Source organism: Triturus cristatus, chromosome 10 (genome assembly GCF_964204655.1).
Source record: "Triturus cristatus chromosome 10, aTriCri1.1, whole genome shotgun sequence".
Lineage (NCBI taxonomy): Eukaryota > Metazoa > Chordata > Amphibia > Caudata > Salamandridae > Triturus > Triturus cristatus.
The window spans coordinates 510,863,982-510,886,555 of NC_140593.1; the positions used below are offsets into that span (position 1 = coordinate 510,863,982).

A 22,574-nucleotide genomic window follows, 5' to 3' on the forward strand; every position below is an offset into this window, starting at 1 on the left:
GTTACGCTTACTGTGCGTCATTTAGGGCTGTATCAAGGTAAGCTCTGGCTTAGCCAGCAAAGTTGAGATTAATGGCACATGTGCCTTGCTGCCTGATCTTCACTCAAGCGAGGTCAGAAAGTAACAGCCAGAAAAGCTTTATTAAGTTTCTAATTACTGTTATAAGATTATAATGGTAATTAGACAATTTGTATGTTTATAATTGAAGAAATTGGCTGGGTGGAGCCCCAAAGCCCTAAGTAACCAGCAACTCCTGCTGTGTTCCCCGAACCTTCTGTTCTTTGCATCCTTGTAGTCATCAGAGGAGGTTCAACCTATTACCTGTTAAAGTCTCTTTTGGTCCTTTCTTAAAGATGGGTGAATCATAGAGTGCAAAAATGACCTGTAGCCACTCCAGTTTCTTTTATTTAAATGTTAGATTTCTGTACAGCTATAAATGTTGGCCATTACATTCATAAATGGGAGCTCACAGTGCACTTAAAGGTACATCCCTGAGTAGATTTCTGACCTCAATCCACAACTTTTTGTAAGTAAAACTGAACATAAATAGTGTTGCACAACATGTCTCCAAGCATAACTTGTATTCCAATATTCATTTATTTTTCCTCGATCATTTAATTTAAAAGAATTTAAACCATTTTGTTATTGCAGTACATAGTTAGACAGTGTTCCACATTTGACAAAGCAATATATATATATATATATACATTATTGATTTAATTCTGTCATTTGACAAACATCAGCGCATTGAGTATAGATTTAATAAACACATAACATGTCATTTTGAGAAACTAAAATCCACTCTAATCAAGAAACGGACAAAAAACATCCACCAATACTCTCACTTCATACATATACTCATTGATTGTATCACTTACTCATACACACCCCATGCATAGATGGAATCAAAAAGGGTGAGCCATCAACCCTCAGTGGCTGTGCTGGTAGATGGGATGTCACACTATCTGGTCGACGTAAGTTTAAATGGAAGCAACTGATGAACTCCATCTTCAACAGAAACACTCCCCCCTCCCCAGGGACAATGACCTTCCTGGGCTTAATTTGAAAATAATGCAGCAGGACACACACACACCACCCCCCCCCCCCCCCGAATTGTGGGGGCGTAAGTTATAGTTAGGTCAGGTAAATAACTGCTGAATTTCAGTAGTTTTGAAAGAAATCTGAGCCTAACTATAATGTCCCTGCCACCTTTATTTTTGTCAGTGAATATACACACACGCGTGAGCGCACACACAAAGTCAGATTTATATATTGCTTGTTTAAATCTGACTATGTATATATGTGTGTATATATGTTCACAAAAAAAAAGTAATGGTATAGTTTGGTATGCTAATAAGATCTTAGCTTATGTTAACAAAAACCTAGAAATTCACTGAATAACCTAAGAATAGTCATGTTTTAGCTAGGTGTTGAAATGAGTTAAAAGTAATGTTTAAAAAACAAAAATACTGACAATTGCCAGTTATAGTTAAGTGAAGTAACTAACTTAAGCCTCGCCATTCATTACTTATGAACTCACATATTATATCACTCATGACATGTTAAATGCCCATATTGATGACATTACTGATGGCCTCTTCCAAACCATTGCTCCCCAAATTACTCTATAACCCACAAGAACATTAATAAAGAAAACAAGTAGGTAATAAAGACCCCACAAACATAGCCAGCATAGGCAAAACCAGTGAGAGAATTTCCAACAGAAAATAACTGTTTGCTTCTTCTTTAAAGTGCAACCTGATAGATTGTTTTACTTGTTAGGATTCTTTATAAAACACAAAAAAGGTCCAGTGTAAACTCAAGTGATTTGAACAAGGAAAGAAATATAGTTAGTGAGTGCAAGTAGAATTCATTTAAGTTGATCACTTTCAGTGTGTTAAAGTACGTGCCCAGATCAAATAACGTAATTACCCAAGAAAATCAAAAGACAACATTGTAAAAATAATGAAACAATTAGGCAGAATATAAACAGGTTTGATGATATAGCATGAAAACAAACTTTAAAAACTCAACAATTAAAAACAAGCTAGTCAAAAAAGTAGGCTTTCAAGGTTACAATGGAGTTGGATGAAATCAATAAAGAAGTCAATATCCATTTCATCCACAAATGCAGAGAAGGCTTATCACTGATAAAAAAAATTTGATATGTCCAGTCAAAGAACATTCTGTGCAGCGAATAATTTTAGGTCCTCCAGCAATCCTTCTCAGTGGCCATATAAGTGGCAAATTGCTTGAATGGTATGCAGCAGAGCTATAAATCAATGCGGTGTTACAGAGACAACTAGTGTGGCTCAGAAATAACATGTGAATATTTGGTAACATTTGCAGGAACCTGTAATCCTCTGATAAAGGCTTCTAGACGCAGATTCCTTACCTTTGAACTACCAGGCATTAGGCTGGATCCAGAAGATTTTTGATAGCAGTACCCCTGCACGCCAATAGGTGGTGTTGGTAGAGTCCACGTGATGTGTGGGTCATTTTGACATCTGCGTCTATATAGACGCCACCCTGGCGCGCTGACATCCGTTCTTTTCTTCCGGCACCAGCCAGCACAGATCCGTTGAAGAGAGCTACCCTCCTGTCACTTTTTGAGAGACTTTTTTTTTGTTTTTTTCGTCGGCTCCTTTTGGTGTGCTAGGTATGTCTAGTAAGAAGACCTCAGGGTTGAAGGTGTGCAGTGACTGTCACCGCACCATGTCGGTCACCGACATGGTGTTTCTCTGGTACATGGATCGCAACCACGACCCGAAGTCATGCTCCGATTGATGGGCCATGGCTCTGAAGGGTTTGAGGAAGCAGTCCCTAAAGCTGATTGCAGTCCGGTGCCACAGAGGTTGCCACGTCAAACTCATTCCCAGTCGAGAGGAAGGTCCGAGCATCACTCCGGGGGGTCGAAGTCTTTGCTCAAAGTCATCGTTGTCAGGTAAGAACCAGCATAAAAAACACAAGAAGTCGAAGCGGGCTTCGACTCGACGCCCCCCCCACCCCTCCCCCCACATCCATCACATGACCTGATAAAGGAGCCTCAGCGTTCGAGGCCCCACTCCATAGAGCTGGAGTCTGGGTCGACTGCACGGTTCCCTCCCTTAATGGGGCCGGAAGTGACACCCTCCCAATTAAAATAATTTTATGACGCCATATTTAGGCGGGCTGACTCTGCTGGTGCACCTTCGGGCCCTGCAGGTTCAGCTGAAGGAGATTCCATGGGTTCCGCACTGGCGGCTCTGACCCCAGTGACACAGCCTCCTCTTGGATCCGATCCTGGATCCGAACCAATGCCAGTCGTGCCTCTGCGACCTTCCCCGGCACCGCAACTGATGTCGAGGCCCTCCACGTTGCCTTCGACTATGCCTCACCCATCGTCATTCCAGACTACACAGAGCTGGTCTGGCGTCTACCGACACAGAGACCATCCCCGACTGAGCCGTACGGCTCCATGCCGTTCATCTTGCCCTATTCTGAAGGTTTAGGCAGGGATGATGAAGATTGGGAGGGGCAGCAGGATCCCTTAGAAATCCTGCAACGGTATCAAGGCCTGGACTGGTAGGAGGACCTAGGTGATGCCAGCGGCCTGGAGACCTCCCAGATTCTGGCATGCTGTCTCCCCCTAACCTGGCTATGGAGAAGGGAGCTTCATTCTCAATGGTGGTGCGTAGGGCTGCGAAGATCTTGGACATGAAGCTTCCTACAGTGGCAGTCAAGAAAACGTCCTGACGGAGGTCCTGCAGCCTGGTGTCTCCTTCTCAGAACCCTTGCTGCCTTTCAACGAGACCTTGACAGATGTTCTACTGGGCACCTGGTCCAAGCCCAACACAGAGTCTCCTGTGAATAGAACCATTGCCCGCCGCCACCACCCTGCACCGAGCTACTCAACTTTCTTCTCTACCCACCCCTAAAAGCTTGGTGTACCAAGCATCCAGTTCCCGTGGCGCGTTCCCTTCTGCACCTCCGGACAGGGAATCCAAAAGGGTGGACAGCTTCAGGAAGAAGATCTTCTCTTCCACTAGCCTAGCATTGCGGTCGGTAAACACTGCATGCCTCTTGGGCCTTTACTCCCATTTTCTATGGGATACAGTTGCGCAAGTGCTGCCCAGAGTCTCGGAGGAGGATCGGGCTCTCCTCTCCCTAGCTATTTCAGATGGGATAGATGCAGCAAAGTTTGCCATACGATGTGACTTAGACACTACAGACTCGCTAGGCAGAGCGATTTCCTTGACGGTGGCCATTAGGCACCACCCCTGGCTGAGGATGCCAGGCTTTTCGGGGAATGTTCAGTCTAATCTTATGGACATGTCCTTTGATGGATCCCGTCTCTTCGGAGGCCAGGCAGATGCAACGCTTGAGCGCTTCAAGGACTTGTGGGCTACGGCCAAGTCCCTGGACCTCTCCACCTCATCCTGGCCTGTTTTGCCTTTCGCACCTTTTGTGACTATGGAAGGGGCTTCCAACCACGCCAACCCTATTCCAGCCAGAGGACCCCACAAGTCCAACAACCTCTGCGGGGCAGTGGGCGTGGTTCATCTCGGCCCGTGGGTCGGGTGGCCAGAAGTCGGGTCAAGTCACAACCCCCTCTTCTGCTGCAAAACCTTCCTAGTCTGATCCTTCCGGATCATGGACGCCCAGTTGGTGGCAGGATACGCCATCACCACCACCACTGGCGAAATATCACCTTGGACCGGTGGGTGCTGCAAATAGTCTAAAGGGGCTACTCCCTCCCCTTTGAGACTACTCCCCCCTCCATTCCTCCAACTTATGATCGGCTGACGGCAGATCACCTTGTCTTACCCTGTGAGGAAATCAAGACTCTTTTGGCCAAGGGACCTATAGAAAGGGTTCCTGGGCCAGAAATAGACAGTGGTTTCTATTCCTGCTATTTTCTAGTTCCAAAGAAGGACCGAGACCGTCGTCCTATACTAGACCTCAGGGCCCTCAACTACTTCTTCAAAAAGGAGAAATTCAAGATGCTCACCCTTGCTCAAGTCCTGTCTGCCCTAGACCTGGGAGACTGGATGGTACCATTGGACTTTCAGGACGCCTATTTCCACATTCCCGTTCTAACAGCCCATCGTCTCTATCTGCAGTTTACGGTGGGCCATGAGCACTTTCAGTTTACCGTGCTCCCCTTTGGCCTCACCAGAGGTCCTCGTATGTTCACCAAGGTGATGGCGGTGGCTTCAGCCCATCTGCAGAGATCAGGGGTCCCAGTCTTCCCCCCATCTCGACTACTGGTTGTTGAAGGCGGGCTCGTCCCAAGCAGTCCTCTCCCACCTCCAGACTACGGCGAACCTCCTGCATTCACTGGAGGTTCACTATCAGACGTGCCAAAGTCACACCTGACTTCCTCTCAGATGCTCCCTTTCATTGGAGCAATTGTGGACACTGCAGTTTCTGGCTTATCCTCCTGAGTGTCGAGTCCAGGATATTCAGGCCATAATACCGATGTTTCAGCCTCTATTCTGGGTTTCGGTGAGAATGACTCTGAGGCTGTTGGACCTCATGGCCTCCTGCATCTTGGCACAGCATTGGGGAAATCTCACTGACCTAGTCCAGACATCGAAGGGAACCGCGAACGACTTGCGGTGGTGGCTGACAAACCATGATTGGGTCAGAGACAGATTCCTCTCTCTTTCCCACCCAGATCTCACAGTAGTGACGGGTACGTCCCTTCTGTCAAGAATTCCTGTCATACAAGGGAAACACGCCCTTATGTAAACAGGAGAGCTGTTACATAACTCAAGGGAAACACGCCCTTATGTAAACAGGAGAGCTGTTACATAACTCAAGGAAACACGCCCTTATGTAAACAGGAGAGCTGTTACATAACTCAAGGAAAACACGCCCTATAAAGGGAGGAACCGGGAGGTACAACGCTGTCGGATATTGTGTTCACACCGACGTACCTGCTTCGTGAAGAGCAGTGTTCCGGAGTGGTGCTCCAGTAAGGCAAGAACGGAGGTAGGTCGAGTCGTTACTCCCTGGGCCGTGTCTTGCCCCATCGTCACCTGTGAAGGACCCGGAAGCTCTACCGGTCAACCATTGAGCTTCGCTTTTTGACTCGGCTGAGTCCAAGCGCAGTGGCGCTTTTGCTGGTTGGAGTCGTAACTCCCAGCCCGACCAGAGACACAGGGACTGCCAGCTGTAACGCACACCAGGAGGTGTTTGCCGCGTTACAGACTCGGAAGTCCACAGGATCGATCGAGCGGCTGCTCTCGGTTCAGTCTTCTTGCTTGTGATTGGGGTATCGGTGACGCATCACCAGGAGGTGACTCCGCGTCCCGGTGCAGTCTGAGGAAGAGGTTGAGCGGCTGCTCCCTTCAGGTAGAGACCCCGGCTGGGTGTTTCCCTGACTCCTCGATTCTCCCCAACACTCTTCGTGCCCCTCACAGCCTACCGATTGGCATTGTCGGCCATTTCATTTCTGCCCTCTGTTGGCATACGCCGGGACCGGCGTATATGCAGAGGACGGTTAGGACCATCCGTGCTGTGGGCTGGTAACGTACTTAGCCTGGAGGATTCCAGTGACTATAACTTGTTTATTCTTTGTATTATATTTGCCTTCATTAAAACAACTAACCCTTCACTAGTGGTTGCGTCCTCATTGTCGTGTCTGTTAAACGATCCTGAGACGTTCAGGGCGTTACACCTTCTGGGATAGGGTGGCCATCTGGGAGAGGTGGAGATCTGAGGACTCTGGTCACTAGCGGAAGCCAAGCTCCATATCAACCTCTTGGGGCTTTGTGCGGTCCGGGTGGCACTGAAAGCCTTTTTACCATCTCTCAAAGGAAGGCTAGTTCAGGTGTTCCCCGACAACACTACCACCATGTCGTACTGCAACAAATAGGGTGAAGTGGGATAATGGACCCATATTTGGAAGGCCCTGCGTCTATGGGTTTGACTGGAACAACAGGGCATTTTCCTGTTGGGTCAACATCTGCCGGTTCTCTGAACGCTAGAGCAGACAAACTCAGCCATCACTGCCTTGCGGATCACAAGTGGCTTCTCCATCTGGAGGTGGTGCAAGGTCTCTTTCAACATTGGGGAAAGCATTGGTTAGATCTATTCGACTTCAAAGAGAATGCGCAATGTCAGCAGTTTTGTGCACTGGAGTTTCCAAGGCGGCTCTTGCAATTCGCTGCTTTTCATCACAAGTGGTGCATAGGCCTCCTATATGCCTTGCTGCCCATACCACTCCTGCCCAGAGTGCTCAAGAAGATCAGGAGTGACCAGGCCCAAGTCATCTTCGTAGCTCTAGACTGGGCCGGAGAGTCTGGTATCCCAAGCTTCTCCAAATGAGCATCGATCCTCCGGTCAGGCTGCCTTTTCGGGAGGATCTTCTGTCGCAGGAGTAGGGGAGGGTCCTCCACTTGAACCTATCCATTCTCCGCCTCCTTGCGTAGATATTGAGCGACGGTAGTTGGCAGCTTTTAACCTTCCTGCCAAAGTCTGTGAGGTTATTCTGGCAGCCAGGCATCCATCCACGAGGTTAGTATACGCCTGCCGATGTCAAAAAGTTTGTAAATACTGTACAGAATGGTATGTAGACCCTCTGTCTGCTTCACTGTCAGATGTTCTCTGAAGGGATACCTTTCGGCCTGTCTGCTTTTCTTCGGCTGCCAGATAAGCTATCCCTTTTCAAATTACCTCTTGTACAAAGATTTTTGAAGGGGCTTACCCATATGTTTCTCCCTTCTCCTTTTATTATGCCCCAGTGGGACCTTAATTTGGTCCTTACCCTTTTGGTGTGTGCTCCATTTAAACCTCTGCACAATTGCCTCCTCCGGCTGCTCACCTTCAAAACAGCCTTTTTAGTAACAATAACTTCTGCCAGGAAGGTGAGCAAACTACAGACACTGTCATCTCAGCCTCCTACCTGACCGTCTTTCCGGACAGAGTAGTGCTCCGCACTAGGGCATCTTTTCTGCTTAAGGTAGTAACACCATTCCATCTGGCTCAATCTGTTACTCTGCCCAATTTCCATTGCGCCTCTGCATCCTTCCAAGGAAGAATAGCGTCTCCGCCGTCAGGACCCAAAAAGAGAGTTACTATACTACCTTGATCATACTAAAGAGTTCCGGGTGGACAACCTACTCTTTGTAGGGTACATTGGAGCAAAGAAGGGGTGGGCAGTTCAGAAGAAGACCCTTTCACGCTTGGTCATCCTTTGCATAAAAATGTTATGTATTGGTAAAGAATCAACCTCCTGAAGGCCTTAGGGCCCATTCTACCAGGGCGAAAACAGCCACCACGGCTCTTCACTGTGGTGAACTGGTTTCTGACATCTGCCAAGTGGCCACGTGGGCATCTCGGCACACATTTGCCAAACACTACTGCCTGGATTCTATGGTCCGCAGGGAGGGCCTCTTTGGCCGCTGTATCTTGCAGGACTTCTTGGTCTAAAGACCTTTCTGCAGTCCCTGTTCCGGGAATGTTATTGCTTGGGTATCTGTTCAAAAGTAAGGGATGTACGGCTAGATGTCTCTATCAGATTGCAAGTTGCATACCTTCGGTAGCGCCTTATCTAGTAGAGACTTGATTTAGCAGCAGATTCCTTACAGACCCACCTATCCTCCCCGCACTGCGGATTGGTTTAGTGTCAGTGCTGTTTCCCCTTCAGGGCCCTAGTTGTTTTTGGCACACATGGTCAGTCACTTCATAGCTACACACTTCTTGCGAGGAAAGTTGTGAAAAGTAATGACGTCAGCGCGCCGGGGTGCCGCCTATTTAGACGACGTGGACGTCACGACGGCAACAAACCCAGCTCCTACAACGTCATGTGGAGTCGACCTACGCCGACTATCAGCGTGCAGGGGTACTGCTATCGGAAATCTTGCAAATCCAGCCTAACGCCTTGAAGTTCAAAGGTAAGGAATCTGCGGCTAGATCATATCTCTACCTGATAAGTGGTACGGAAGGTAAGTAACTTGTCTGGATATGCAGCAGAACGAATATATTTGAATGTGGATAGTGCAAGATATTGCTACTGTAGCCCAACCTAAGCAAAATGGCATGGCAGGTTTCAGTGCTAATTATTCCCCAGTACAAGCACCTCTCCACTCCCAGCTGAAGACGTTTGAGTTTTTAGATTTGGAGTTTAGTCCACTGACATCAGACTTTGAGAAACATGCCTTTCAACAAAGAAACTGGTGTAATCTTTTAGTGAACTTTATTTCTAGTTGCAGGTTTTATGATTTCCAATTGACCAGTGATATTGCAAAACTCTGAGTCACTGAGTCTCTTCAACTTCCTTACGTCTTTACTGGAAAGCAAGTTGTGTGTTAAAGGAGAAAATCTGCCCTAGTGACAACATAAACAGCACGTCTTCATGCTTAGTTAGGATTGTGTCAAGTTTGAGCATTTGTGAGGTTTTATTATTTATTTTCACAATTGTATCACTGCTCACTTTTTTTCCCCCAGAACGCATGTACATTAGTTTTGTCCCTTAAACTGCAAGTTTGTATATGCTGTCTTAAACAAATAATGTTGAATGCCTGTTTCCATTTTAACATTCCCTTTTCCAGGAATTACTCGATTTGATCTCTTGGGAGATTTTGGGAGATTCAATTGGCTGGGAAATTTTTACATAGTTTTGTCATATAATTTGCTCTTTGCTATCATGACAACACTGTGTCTCGTTCGTACGTTTACCTCAGCTGTGCGGGAAGAGCTTTTCAAGGCACTAGGTAAGCATTGTGAGTTTGTCTCACTCATTTCGTACTGTAAATGTTCTAAAATGTTTTCAAAGTGTCTTTGCCTGGTATTTTAGGACCCAAATCTTATTTACTAAGATTGTGTGCTGTGTTTGCGTCACAAATGTGACGCTAATTGACACAAAATATTTTTTTTCCAATTTGAATTCACTTGAAAGTAGCGCAAAGCAGTACCTAGAGAGGCATTCCATGGGTGGTGTATAGGCGTTCCTGTGCAACCACCCATGATTTTTGAAGCACAACTATATGTATTAAAAACACCAAAAAACGGGTTTTGCATCAAATAATAACACCCTTTTGAAAAAGGCGCTATGCTTTCATTTCTTCTTTCTTTCCCGACTTTGTACGTGTGCTGCACTGTACAGCACACACAAAGTAGGAAACATTTTAAAATTATTATAAGCATAGTATTTTCCACTGGAAGGGTACCCTTCCTGTACAAAACCTGTACTAGACTCACACAGACCCCTTTGCACTATGGTGAAAAGGTGTGTGCGTTGTGGAGCTCAGCAGCCTGATTGTGCACCAGCTCTAGGGAGAGAGGACACTGCCAAATCTCTGTAGCTATGGCTCTGTCCTGCTCTCTCCTTCTCACGCAGCACAGCAAGTTTGGCTGCTGCACTGCATTGCATGAGAAAAATAAAATACATTTTGACATTTTGGGACATTTATTTTTCTCATTTCGAGTATAACAGTATCAATATTTCTCTTTCTAAAGAGAATGTGCGCTCTTTTGAGTTACCTAAAGTGTATGCATATGGCTTATAATCAGTAACCCATTTGTACATGGGGGAAACAAAATCCCTACAAAGACAACTGTAAACCCACCTTTGCTTATTTGTTCAAGTAAAAATGTCAAAAACCTTTTCATATCTGTATATGCCAGAGTACTATGCAGCACAATATTTTATTATTCCAAAAAGGGGCTGTCATCGACAACCAATTTGCAGTAGTATAGAATAATACTGTAATGAAAACTTCACAGTCCAGGAGTTTCTTATTGTAGTACCAAAAGTTATGATTTAATCCAGGCACTTATGCTGGGGAACACATATGGCTGATCTCGTTACATAAAATGTCTGATATAAATACATTTAAAGTCTTGCGTTGTAATGAATTGTGTGGTTCATTTTGCCTGATACACAGGAACCTTTAGTTTGGTGTGTAGCTTCTGTAAGTACAAAGCAGAAGTAGGGCTGTGGTCTGTCATCGTGTATGTTCTGAGCAGTGACTTCCTAATGCATGATTGAGTTTTGCTCACCAGTATATCACCTGAATTCTTCCTGTCCATCTCCTCTTCCAGGACTCTGAGGTGCTACGATTGCTGATTGGTCCCAGAAGGCTCACCAAGTTCTTTTTAGTCCAAACCAGCTCCCATACTGTACAAAACTGTTATCAGAGATTGTGGTTTTTTGTGAATGTCCACTCACTAAACTAACTTGTCGATTCAGGCTACTGTGCATCCTTTTTATTTTATTTTATTCATTAAACTCCTATTTGGCATGGAGACTCCACACTAGGAATGATCTAGGAAAGATAATAACACTAAGTCATCTGTAAGTTCCAGCAGTCTATGGATCCCCATCTTGGATTTGTTAGAGGCATATTTGTCTTCGGGGGATCGTGCCCACCTCCAGTTAAAGTTCTGTGAGGTTGTATACATTTTGTACAATCTGAAAGAGACTGTTAGTTATAGATTCCTTACCTTAGAATTACCCCCAGGCTTCAGACTGGACCTGGAGAATTTTTTCTTAGCAGTACCCCTGCTTGTCAGTAGGTGGCATCGGTCGACTCCGTGTCCGTCGCCTGCGTGTTTGTCGCCTGGATGACGTTGCGGTGTCTACTTAGATGCTGCCACTGCAGGCTGACGTCAGTTCTTTCTTTTTCCGCACCAGCCTGGCGCAGATCCGGAATAGAGCTACCCCTTTAGTCACTTTTTGACTACATTTTTTTGACATTTTGTCAACTTCCTTTTTGAGTCTTCGACTCCAGGTGCGCAAAGAATATCCCATCGTTGAACCGGCTTCAAGCCTTGCGAGGCCTGTCACAGACTGATGTCGGTGACGGACCCGCACCTCGTGTGCCGTTGGTGTCTGGAGCGCGACCACGACCTGAAATCACGCTCCAACTGGCCATGAACCCAAAGTCTTTGCGGGATCGGTCCCAAAAGCTCCTGGAGGCCCAACGGTTGGCTCCGCGTCACTCCCGTTCAAGGGGAAGGTCTCGAGACCGCTCGCAGAGCCCCCACACCTCTTCACACTCCAAGTCCGCGAAGTCTTCGGATAAGTAAAAGCACAAGAAGAAGGTGAAGAAGCACCGGCGCTGTTTGCCTTCTTCCCGTTGGTCAACTGACGCGATGTGGGACCTGGAGCATCATCACTCTAAGGCTCAGTTTCCAGTGCCTCCTTCAGGGACGACTCCGTGCTCCCCCCCCCCATTTCTCCATTGGTGCCTCTGGTGGTTAAGGGCCCCCGCTTATCCAGGCCTGGATCCGGGTTGACGCCAGTTGATTTTACTCCACCTTAGCCGGCGTCCCCGGTCGACACCATCCCCATCTTTACACCTTCGAGATGGACCCGGAGCCGGACCAACGTCGGATCAGACGCTGGAGGGTACTTTTGTTCCCCTGTTCATCCCTGGTGTTCCCTATCACCCAGAAGGTGGTGTTGAGGACTGGGAGGAATCGCAGGTCCCTTTAGCAGACCAGTTGGAAGAACCGGACTGGAGAGAGGAACTGGGTGACACCAGTGGTCTAGACACTTTCCCAGACCTTGGCATGCTTTCTCCGCCTACCATGGCTACAGAGGAGGGAGTGTCTTACGCTGTGGTGGTGCGAAGGGCAGCCAAGATCTTGGGCCTCGAGCTCCATTCCGTGGCAGTCAGGACTAAGCGACTGACAGAGGTGCTTCAACCTGCCGCTTCCTCTACGGAACCCCCACTGCCCTTCAATGAAGCTCTCACTGACGTCCTTCTAGCCACCTGGTCCCGGCCCAGCACAGGGGCTAATGTGGAACGGTCGATTGCCCGCCACCACCAGCCCGGGCGACCCGGTTTTCCTCACCCAACACCCTTCCCCCCAAGAGCTTGGTGGTCCAAGCCTCCTCTTCAAAGGGCACATTCCCTTCTGCTCCTGCAGATAGGGAATCCAAAAAGCTGGATCACCTTGGGAAGCATATGTTCTCTTCCTCCAGCTAGGCGCTGCGGTCCAACCACGTGCCTCTTGGGTCTATACTCCCATACCATTGCCACGTCTGTAACCCTTAGGCGCTACACCTGGTTGAGTGGTTGAGGACGTCTGAATTTTCAGGGGATGCCCCTTGATGGGCGTCGCCTTTCTGGCGACAAAGCAGACACGTTGCTGAAGCGCTATCAAGATTCACGGGCTACCGCCAGATCTTTGGGCCTCACTTCGTCTTCCCGTCCACCTCAGTCTGCTTTTTGTCCCTTTTGTGACTACGAACGGGGCGCCCAACCATGCCTGGGCCAGTCTAGCCACCTGTTCGCACAAGCTGCCCAGCCTCTGAGTGCCTGCGGACATGGGACCCAGCGACCTCACGAGTCTGGGAACCAGCGGGCAAGCCAGTCCACCATGTCCCCCTCTGCTGCAGCCTCCAAACCCCTCCTAGTCTGACATTTCAGGCCCATCAATGGCCAGTGGGTGGCAGGATTCGCCATCACCTCCCCCACTGTCACTCTATCATGTCAGACAGGTAGGTTTTGCAAATAGTCCAAGTGGCTACTCCCTCCCCTGTGAGAGTACCCCTCCCACTTTGCCACCATCATTCGACCGCATTTTGGAGAATCATTTGGCGCTTCTCCGCCAGGAAGTCCCTGCTCTTTTGGCTGAAAGAGCAATAGCCTACACCAGAAGTAGGTTGTGGTTGCTACTCCCGCTACTTTCTGGTGCCCAAGAAGGACAAAGGCCAGCGTCCTATCTTAGACTTCCAGGCCCTCAACTAATTCCTCTGGAAGAAGTTCAAAATGCTCACGTTGGCTCAGGTCCTGTTTGCCCCCGACCCTGGAGACTGGATGGTGGCGCTGTACTTGCAGGACGCCTATTTTCATATTTCTGTTCTGCCAGCAAACGGGCACTACCTGCAGTTCATGGTAGGCCACAAGCATTTTCAGTTCACCGTGCTCCCCTTTGGCCTTACCAGTGCCCTTCGGGTCTTCACGAAAGTGATGGAGATAGTCGCAGCTCATCTGCGCAAATTAGAGGTTCCAGTCTTTCCCTATCTCGACGACTGGCTGTTAAAGGCGTCCTCGCCCCAGGATGTCATCTCCCACCTCCAGACTACGGTGGACCTCCTGCACTTGCTGGGGTTCCTTATAAATCTGCAAAAGTCACACCTGACTCCCCCCTCAGATGCTCCCTTTCATTGGAGCTGTTCTGGACACAGTGCAGTTTCGGGCATATCCTCCCGAGAGGTGAGTCCGGGATATTCGGGCAATGATACCTATGTTTCAGCCTCTATCCCGCATTTTGGTGAAAATGACCCTGAGGCTGCTAGGCCTTTTAGCCTCCTGCATCCTGCTGGTGAATCATGCCAGATGGCATGTGCGGGCTCTGCAGTGGGATCTGAAGTTCCAGTGGACGCAGAAGTTCCAGTGGACGCAGCATCAGGGGAATCTCTCCGACTGCGTTCAGATCTCAGAGGGGACTGCACACCAATTGCAGTGGTGGCTATACAACAAGGATTGGGTCAGAGGCAGATCCCTCTCCCTACCCCAACCAGATTTGACCGTAGTGACAGATGCGTCACTTCTGGGATGGGGTGGCCATCTGGGAGAGGCGGAGATCAGAGGAGTCTGGTCTCTGGCAGAGTCCGGGCTCCATATCAACCTGTTGGAGCTACGGGCGATCCGCTTGGCACTGAAAGCGTTCCTTCCCTCTCTCAAAAGGAAAGTGATGCAGGTGTAGGTGGAGAGAGCCTTGGTTAGATCTGTTCGCCACCGAAGAGAACGTGCAATGTCAGCAGTTGTACGCGTTGGAGTTTCCAAGGCGGTACTTGCTCAGTGACACTTTTCGTCACGAGAGGAGTTGCGGCCTCTTGTATGACTTTCCACCTGTACCACTTCTACCCAGAGTGCTGAATAACATCAAGTGCAACTGGGCCCAAGTTATTCTTGTGGCCACAGACTGCGCACGAAGAGTATGATACCCTGAGCCTCTGAGCATGGCCATCGATCCTCTGATCAGACTGCCTCTTCGGGAGGATCTTCTGTCGCAGCAGCAGGCTCCCGAACCTGTCCAGCCTCCACCTCCTTGCGTGGAGATTGAGCCGTGACAGTTGACAGCTTTTGACCTTCCACCCAAAGTCTGTAACATTCTCTTGGCAGCCAGGCGTCCCTCCACTAAAACTGAATACGCCTTTAGATGTAACAAGTTTTGGCATGGTGCACAGCAATGGCGGTGGATCCCCTTTCTGCCCCTCTTTCGGAGGTTCTCCTGTATATACTTTCTTTAGCCCAGCAGGGCTCTGCTCTGGGCACTCTTAAAGGTTATCTTGCAGCTATTTCTGCTTTCCTTCAGCTACCAGATCAGCCTTCCTTATTCAATCCCCCTATTGTACAAAGATTTTTTTAAGGCCATTATTCATCTCTTTCCTCCATCTCCTTTCATAATTCCCCAGTGGGACTTGAACCTTGTCTTAACTTACCTTATGTGTGCTCCCTTTGAGCCTCTTCACAACTGTCCTCTCAGGCTCCTAATTCTGAAAACTGCCTTCCTTGTTACCATCACCTCTGCTTACTGGGTGAGTGAGATGCAAGCCCTCTCTTCCAAGCCCCATTTTTTCTCTGAGCATCCAGACAAAGTAGTGCTTAGGACGAGGCCCTTGTTTTTTCCTAAAGTGGTTACACCTTTTCACATAGGACAAAAAATCACTTTGCCTACCTTCTTAGCACCTCCACACCCTTCCAAAGAGGAGGAGAGACTCCGCCGTCTGGACCCTAAGCATGCGCTGTCCTTCTACCTTCACCGTTCAAAAGATTTCTGGGTGGATGATCAACTCTTCATTGGCTATGTTGGCGCCAAGAAAGGTCGAGCCATTCAGAAGCGTACCATCTCTCGATGGGTTGCCCTTTGTATCAAAATGTGTTAAGCTTTAGCAAAAAAGGAACCTCTAGTGGGGCTACATGCTCACTCCACTAGAGCTACGGCAGCAACTACTGCTTTGGCATGTGGAGTCCTACTTCTTGATATCTGTCAGGCAGCCACATGGGCAGCTTTGCACACGTTCACCAGACATTACTGCCTGGACAGCCAAGTTCGGAGGGACGGCTATTTTGCCCGTTCAGTCCTCCAGGACTTTCTGGTGTGAACTTAGTTTGCAGACCCTCCTCCGGGGTTGGTATTGCTTGGGTATCTATTCTAAGGTAAGGAATCTATAACTAACAGTCTCTTTCAGATGAACAGGTTATTTACTTTTGGTAATGATGTATCTGTAAGAGACATTTGTTAGTTATAGATTCCTTACAGCCCTAGCCATCCCCCCCCCCCCCGCTCTGCGAACTGACTTCTAGGGATAGTGACTCCCTTGCAGGGGCCCTAGTTGTGTCCCACCATTGGTCAGTGTCTTGCATGGCTCTGCGCTCCTGGCGTGGAATGTCGTGTCAGAACTGATGTCAGCGTGCAGTTGTTGCGTCTAAGTAGACACCACAACGTCATCCCGGCGACCACGACGCCAACTTGGGTACTGCTAAGAAAAAATTCTCCAGATCCAGTCTGACGCCTGGGGGTAATCTAAGGTAAGGAATCTATATCTAACATGTCTCATACAGATACATCGTTACTGAAGGTAAGCAACTTGTTCTTGTATACTGATTAAGTTGAAATGTCCTGCTTAACCAGAGTGAAGTGTATCTTCGTCAAATATTCCCTTTGGTCCATTCTTAAGCGCATACGAAATAACATAATGTGCAGTTAGACTAATTAGTGCTTGACTTCATTATTTTTGTGTCTAAAGCACACATTATATGCTGCATCATTATTTTTTTAGAAATTAAATGATTAGTTGAACTCGCTCTGCTATTCCTGTTCAGGTGTCTGGAACATTCCCAGCACGCAAAGCCTCTCCTACGATCTTTAGATGCTGGACACATGACCTTCTCTGGAGTATGCACTACACCTTACACGAAAGTGCCTTCCCGGGAAGCTAGTGGCTTGATATAATTAAACACACAGTTTGTCTGCTCCTAGTCGTGCCCGCCCCTTTGACAAAGACTCTGATTGGATTAATATTTAATCTGGTTTAAACAGTCAAAGGAATCTACTATTCAGAGTAACAACAATATGCGAACAGTAACAAAAGAAAAAGCAAGCACTGGTAAAGTCAGTAGGTCTCGCCTATGCAAGAGCTATTGGCTTTGCCAATGTGTTTCAGCCATTTTCTATATCAGTGTGGCTGCTGTTCAGCATGGCTAAAGGTTAGTGAGGTAGAGGAGAGTGGCATGGAGTGTCATAGAGTATAATGGCGAAGAGTGGAGTAGAGTGTCATAGAGGGGAGGGGCGAGTATTGGAGTGGCATAGAGTAGAGTCGTGGACTGGTGTAGAGTTTATTGGCGTAAAGTGTTGAAGAGTAAAGTGGCATCGAGTGTAGTGGAGTAGAGTTCATCAGCATACAATTCAGCAGTGTACAATGCTGCTTCGCAGAATGTAGTGGCGTAGATTAGAGTGTTGCATAGTAGAGTGAAGTAGTGTAGTGGTGCAGAGTACAGTGGCATAGAGTGCAGTGGCGTAGACTGGAGGGGTGTAGAGTGACGTAGTGTGCACTGGCTAAGAATGCAAAAGTAGAGAGTAAAGTGGCGTAGAGTTCAAGAATGTAGAGTGCAGTTGTGCACAGTCGAGTGCAATGGCATAAAGTGGGTTACAGTAGAGTGGCATAGAGTGTACTGGTGTAGAGTGTATTGGCATAGAGTGTTGCAGAGTATAGTGGTGTAGAGTGCAGTGGCATAGAATTCAGTGGCGTTCAACGCAGTGTTCTAGAATGCAGTGGCGTAGATTAGAGTGGTGCATAGTAGAGTGCAGTGGTGCAGAGTAGAGTGGCAAAGAGTGCAGTGGCGTGCAGTATAGTGGCGTACAGTGTAGTGTTGCAGACGGGTGTAGAGTGAAGTGGTGCACAGTGGAGTGGCGTAGTGTGCAGTGGCAAAGAGTGCAGTGGAGTAGAGGGACGTAGAGTGCACTGGCGTAGAGTGGTGCAGAGTAGAGAGGCATGGAGTGAAGTGTTGAGTGCAGTGGCTAAGAGGGCAATGGCATGGTTTAAAGTGCAGTGGTGCAGAGTAGAGTGGAGTTCAGTGGCGTAGCATGGAGTTGAACATAGTAGAGTGGAATAGCGTACAGTGGAATATGAATGATGTGGTAGCACTTTTCCATTACATACAACACATCTTCAATTGGAATCACCAATACATTTGCACAGACCTACAGTTTGACTTATAATAGTATGCAGCACACACAATCTGTGGAAAATGCCATCACCTAGTGTATTGATTTGTTTTAATCATTTTAAAATATTGGTTTCCACCACACTTCAGAATTACCAAAAGATGTGCTTCATTTGGGCTGTTCTAATTCTGAAATATCTTGACCGTTCATTTAGAGATATTTTAATGTTGTTGCACCCGGAGCCAGTGTGATTGATACATAAATCCTCTCACTTTGAAGTCCGAGAAAGAAAAGTAAATATCAAGCTCCCTGGAAGAGAGAGCCTGACATTTGACCTCGGTCTTCGAATGCACAGCAAATATTACAAAACAAGAATAAGATTTCAAGGCCTGTTTACAGAAAACGAGCAGTGGTGGACAGATACAGTTAATAGGGTTTGATCAAGGTAAGGGACGAACTCTAGCTGGACAGCCTAAAACAAATCGAGCCAGTAAATAGAAAGCAAGCAAATGTGAGTTACCACAAAGCCAGTGGTAAACAACGGGTGGCATGCATTCCCAGGGACGCTCTCTGAATGTCCCAAAGATCTCATTAGCAAGTCAAAGAGCTGTGCTGTCTGGTAGGCTTCGACCTCACAAGCAAGTAAGGTTTGGATGATATTACAAGCCTTCTTCAAGCACTACTTTAACTTACAATCAAGACAGCCAAAATTGTGTTTTCTGAAGACTTTCCTTCTTGTTTTGAAAATGTTGGTGCAATCAGTTGTTTTAAAAAAATTAGCATGGTATCTTCTTTATTATAACTGAAATAAAAGTAGACATTCCGAAGCAACAAATCTTTCCATTCTCAAAAAACTCAAAATTTGTTGTGCAAAATAAACGCATTTAAAAAGCAAGCGCTAACAAAAACCGGTAGTTGAGAGAGTCCTCCACTCCTTAGTGGATATTTGCACAATAATTGTCCATTTAAATAGTAAGCTGCTGCATGCAGATGAAATCCATTTACTGAGAGCCTGTTCTATGGGCTGATCTAAAATGTGACTGATACTACAGGCAAAGCCAATCGTTGAGAGGTACTTGGGCATAACTCCATTCTGTATGCTGTTCTGTGGTCTTAGTCCAAATGGGAATGACTCTCCAATAGAGCAGCAACTGCCTGGAGTTGGCGGAATGCCTCTATAGGTATTCTTTTTTCTTGATTACACAAACTGTCAGACCGCTAGTTACCTCTAGCCAGGCCTATACAATTCCTTTCCATGCACACCTCCTGTGGCCTCCATTCTCATTGTTTGGAGATGCAGGAGTAAAAGGGCGTTGAACAGTTGCATGTAGTGTCAGTTGTTGAGTGACAAGGATGGTCAGAGTTTTTGTAATGTGACTTGTGATACTCAGGTGAAATTACAACAGTATTGCCTAAAATCGATTTTCTTTTGTATAACACCAACTAATCAATCAGTCAGGGAATTGTAAGCGTGCTACTCACCCGTGAGAGTCTCAAGGCACTGCAGACTAAGATGGAAACTTGCATGACAAAGCGATTGATGCAGTTATAAACTGGTCTTGTTAACTGAGTGCAAAGTGTCCCCGAGTTCATCTAACCATTTGCAATTTTGATGCAGGTCTGGATAAACTGCATCTATCAGCCACTTCCAGAGAGTCGGAGGCAGCTAAACCTTCTGCAAATGGGCACCAGAAAGCACTGTGAAATCTACAATCAAAAAACCTCTGCACCTCGCTGCAGGTCACAGCTCAGTGACATTCCTCTCCTCTTCATCCAACAAAGTTGAACTCGATTTGTGTAATGTTTCGTTTTTTCCATATTCCATTCCAAGTGAAGTTGAGACCTTGTTACAACCATTTTATACTCTTGCACAAGATCCTTGCGGTCGACTTTTCCATAACCTATTGTCAATCCAGTTGGATCTCAGAGGATGTGTCCAGACTTTTGACTTTGTGCAGAAATCCTTTTTTCCACTTTTATGGACTGATTTTAAAAGGCTCCAGGATTTATGTTCGGGGCCTTTGAAATGTGATTGTTGTGTTACTGTTTCACCTGGGATCGTATTGTTTGTTGCCGCACAAAATATTGCCTTTACGTTTAAGTGCTTATTTCGTAATTAAAGGAAGAAGAGTTCAGCTCCTGAATACTAAGTGTTTCAGTGACAGATCAAAAAGCACTTATGGCTAGTTTTGTTATATCTAACTTATATTTGATTGAATTGTGATTGATTATAAAATGACATCAACAGCCATATGCCCCCCATCCCCTTGGTGGTAGTTCCCTTAATGAATTACTGTCCTGTGTGTCCCGGAATGACGTCTCATCCTGCCTTTCTAATGAGCACACTGATACTTCATCTTCAATCTATAAGAAAACAGAGATAAGCAGGAGAAACAATAGGCAGTAGGTGCCTAATATCATCGTCTAATTTAGAAAATCCTAGAGATGTCACGTGTGAAATGTGCATAATCACTAAAACACTTGGTCTTCAAGAGCTGGAGTCCCTTTCCATCACCCTTTTCACCTGCTTCCCTTGCAGCTTACTTCACAGCCTCAGTCATAAAAACGGCCGCATTTGATGCGAAACCTGAGGAAGAGAAGGGTATCTATCTGAGCCCAAAAAATAATTTACGCTTGCGTTCACTTCAATCACAAGTCCTTTTCGACCATTTCATGCTCCTTTGAGTTACGTATCAAGAAGAGCTCTTGAAAGTTGATATCTGGGAACCCCAAATGAGTCTGCATGCTTTTCGCCTGGTTTGAGAGATGCTCACGGACTGGTGGATATTACGCGTAATGGCAGCTTTTCAGGATGGTGTAAACCACATGCGCAGCCTACCCCGAGCCTTGAACCAAGGAGGTGTGTGGAAATGCAGACCTTTAATAGTGCAGTGTTCAAAAGGTCGTGCCACAAAAGCAAGATGGGGTAAAATCTACCAGAAGATTTCCTATAGCTAGCCAGGCTTCTTTCGCTGGCCCTGAACAACGTTGAGCCCGAGAGCTGTAAAAAGGAGAAACGTGAAAAAGGCAAATGAAAGGTGTATCGTGGACTAGATTTTACATGTGGCGTTATAACCGATGCACTATGGCAGTTTTTTATAAACCGCTCATGCGTGGCGGCAACATGGAGGTAAAATTGTGAACATTATATGCAGTTTATAGTGTGTGAATGCAAACTCAGGGGTCAAAGCAGATTTTGACATCTTCTGGCATAAAATCCGTTGCCTGGTACTGCTGTAGCAAGTGACGCCCTTATGCAGCAAAGGATTCTGGGAAATGTCTTGCACAGTAGTCCAGATTCCGATTTTAGGCCAGCGTTAGTGTTTGTTGTTTGGTAGTCAAGTTGTGTTTTTTAACTATTTGTTGTCCCTTACATTCATGTAAGATGTATTAAGTAATTAGCATTTGTTTACTTTGTCATTTTAAAGACTTTGTTTTTGATATGCAGTGTTATTAATGTAAACATGTTTTTGGCAGTCCTCAAAGATGATGTTCTTACTGGTGCAGAACAAATGCACTTGTAAACCAGTGAGTGTCCTTGTTCCCTAAAGAGTTAATCTAGAAGTCTTTACTGAATGGGACCATACCAATCTGAGCCTTTGGAGTTACGTTGTCTGTTTCAAAAAGGGTCTCTTTCATTGTCGTTGCACAGTACCGAAATACATATTCAGAAATCTGTTATGCAAGTGTGTTTTCCTTGAAAACATATCACATAGTAGGGTGTGATTCCTCAGTATCAGTTTAAGAAAGCAGTCCTTATGTTTGAAAGAACTCTGATGTCTTAACACCTAGGTGGATCTTATGCATATTCTCCTTAAACATCAGGAGTGTGTGCAAGAAAGGACAACGTTAAATATCTAGAAGAGCCCTGAGCCCAGACATTGATGCTACAAAAACGTGATATTGTTGGGAAAAGTCTTAAAACTAGAATAAACAAAAATGTACTGTTTACTTACTTTTTTGTATGTGTCTCTTTAATTTTTAGTTTAGTGTTTAATAATTGTGAACCTTGAAAGACTATATGAGCCAGGTGAATTTAAGAGCCACCCTAAAACAGAAAAGGAGTGAAAAATAAAACCAGGGTATTCAGATGATAGATCACTTGCCTTACTTTTAGCACAGTATAAGCAACTCTTTGTTTACCTTGTTCCGTTGTCCATGCTTGTTTTGAATAACTAATTGAATATTGTTTTTTTGATTAGCCTCATTTTTGAATTAATCTTCTGTCTGTAGTCTTAATACCAGCAAACAAAATAGAGATTGAAAACATTTCCATAGCACCCTCTACAGACTCCTCTTGTTTCCACGTAATAATTTCCCTTTGTCAAACTAGGGACCACCTTAATTTGAGCAGAAATGTCTTCAACCGCTTGTCGTAAGAAGATAACGATTTCTCCACGTCTGCCAGAAGGCAGAGGTCGAGAAATCGATGCATGTGTTGCCTGAGTGGAAAATAATAC

General features: G+C 46.3%; 1 protein-coding gene across 2 annotated transcripts in view; it reads left to right on the forward strand.

Moving 5' to 3' along the window:
• LMBR1 (limb development membrane protein 1) overlaps window positions 1-22,069 on the forward strand; it is a 753,627-nt gene extending 731,558 nt beyond the window's left edge. Inside the window, exons 16-17 of one of the 2 annotated variants that reach the window (XM_085631970.1) lie at window positions 9,540-9,701; window positions 19,733-22,069. In XM_085631970.1, the coding sequence (XP_085488096.1) occupies window positions 9,540-9,701; window positions 19,733-19,818 (248 nt within the window). In that variant the 3' untranslated portion in view covers window positions 19,819-22,069. The remainder of the gene's footprint in view (window positions 1-9,539; window positions 9,702-19,732) is intronic. The other variant, XM_085631971.1, reaches the window with a different exon arrangement.
• Window positions 22,070-22,574: the final 505 nt, after the last annotated feature.